Genomic DNA, 1,494 nt, shown 5'->3' with positions numbered 1-1,494 from the left:
ATATGTTCAACTAAGTCTTTCTTTAAGGCTTTATACATAGCTTCATCACGAACACGAGCTCTATTAGACATATAAATTTCCAAACTTGCAATTCGGTTGTTGCTATTTTCGAACTGAAAAGGCTCTTCAGTGTTTCTATTACTTGAAGACGCGTTTGTAGCTTGATCATATTCATTTGGATCGTAATACGTTTTATACGTATCTCTTTCGTCCTCAACGATCATATTGTGCATAATGCTATCATTATTTTTCCTAACATTGATGCGTCACGAGCTAGCGCAGGAATCCGTATTATTGCAAAACGAGCTTGTAATACTCCAAAAGCACGCTCAACATCCTTTCGTCTAGCTTCTTGTAATTTGGCAAAAAGACCTTCTTTTTTATTTTGTGGTAGTGATATTGTAGGAATGAATGCTGCCCATTTAGGATATATGCCATCAGTGAGATAATATCCCATATTGTAATGATGGTCATTCACAACATAGTTAATAGAAGGTGCACGACCTTCAAAAATATCGTTAAACAAAGGGGATCTATCAAGAACGTTAATATCATTACGACTACCTGGTGTCCCAAAAAAAGCATGCCAGATCCAAAGATCATATGATGCCACAACTTCCAATATTAATGTGGGCTTACCTGGTCTTCCATAAAACATACCTTTTAATCGAAGTGGACAATTTTTCCACCGCCAATGCATGCAATCAATAGAACCTAGCATACCTGGAAATCCTCGACGTTCACCAATTCTTAGTAGTCTTACTAGATCTTCTTCATTGGGCTTTCTAAGGTATTCATCACTAAAGTAAGAGACAATTCCTTCCACAAAATGTTGTAGTGAATCTCTTGCAAGAGATGCACTAATTCTAATGTAGTCATCTACAGAATCAGCAGAGGTGCCATAAGCTATTAGCCTCATAGCAGCTGTGCATTTTTGCAACCCGGAGGCACCAAATCTTCCTGTAGCATCTTATCTTTGTTGAAAGAAGGGATGACGTTCTTCTAAAGTTTGCTTTATTCGGAGAAATATATGTTTGTTCATACGAAATCTCCGACGAAATAACTGTGGGGGAAACACAGGATGGTCAGCAAAGTAGTCATTCCATAAACGAAATTGTCCATCCCCACGATCCCTTGGAACGGGGATCCTTGGTGCCCTTGGAACTTGATTTAACATTTGATATATTTCAATTGGGATCCATCATTCGGTTAACAAGACGATTGGCTTGCCTTCGTCTTTCATATCGGTGTGTTTGGCTATTTTCTGAATTGGATGAAGAATTAGAAGAGTTGGAGCTTTCGTCGGATGACATGTGTAGGCGTCGCTCGAAGTGCGCCTACGTTAAAGCATGTGGTGAATATGCTTGGTACTCATAGGAAGTGGGATTTGACATAATACTATTAGGGACAAATAAAGTAGGGAGCCGCCAACAAGTTTTTAAGGAACTTGTAAACCGTTCACGGATCATAAAAAGGCAACCACGATAAGGGACA

General features: G+C 39.0%; 1 protein-coding gene across 1 annotated transcript; it reads right to left on the bottom strand.

Moving 5' to 3' along the window:
• Nucleotides 1-220: 220 nt before the first annotated feature.
• Nucleotides 221-1,177, bottom strand: LOC145624779 (uncharacterized). Its single transcript, XM_081677868.1, has 3 exons — nucleotides 1,045-1,177; nucleotides 724-960; nucleotides 221-564 (listed from the first exon to the last, which is right to left on the bottom strand). The coding sequence occupies exons 1-3, from the start codon at nucleotides 1,175-1,177 to the stop codon at nucleotides 221-223; spliced, it is 714 nt and encodes a 237-aa protein (XP_081533994.1).
• Nucleotides 1,178-1,494: the final 317 nt, after the last annotated feature.

The sequence above is a fragment of the Chenopodium album genome, chromosome 3 (genome assembly GCF_948465745.1).
Source record: "Chenopodium album chromosome 3, dcCheAlbu1.1, whole genome shotgun sequence".
In the NCBI taxonomy this organism is placed as follows: Eukaryota; Viridiplantae; Streptophyta; class Magnoliopsida; order Caryophyllales; family Amaranthaceae; genus Chenopodium; species Chenopodium album.
Note: the sequence above shows the minus strand (reverse complement) of the source record. Positions and strands in the feature narration are given on the sequence as shown.

Excerpts from the sequence above, each read along its gene's own strand:
- LOC145624779 (XM_081677868.1), bottom strand. The coding sequence starts at position 1,177 with ATGTTAAATCAAGTTCCAAGGGCACCAAGGATCCCCGTTCCAAGGGAT. Across the intron at positions 961-1,044 it reads GTTATTTCGTCGGAGATTTC|GAAGATTTGGTGCCTCCGGG; the intron begins GTATGAACAAAC and ends AAGATGCTACAG. Across the intron at positions 565-723 it reads TGAACGTCGAGGATTTCCAG|GTAGTCGTAATGATATTAAC; the intron begins GTATGCTAGGTT and ends TTGGGACACCAG.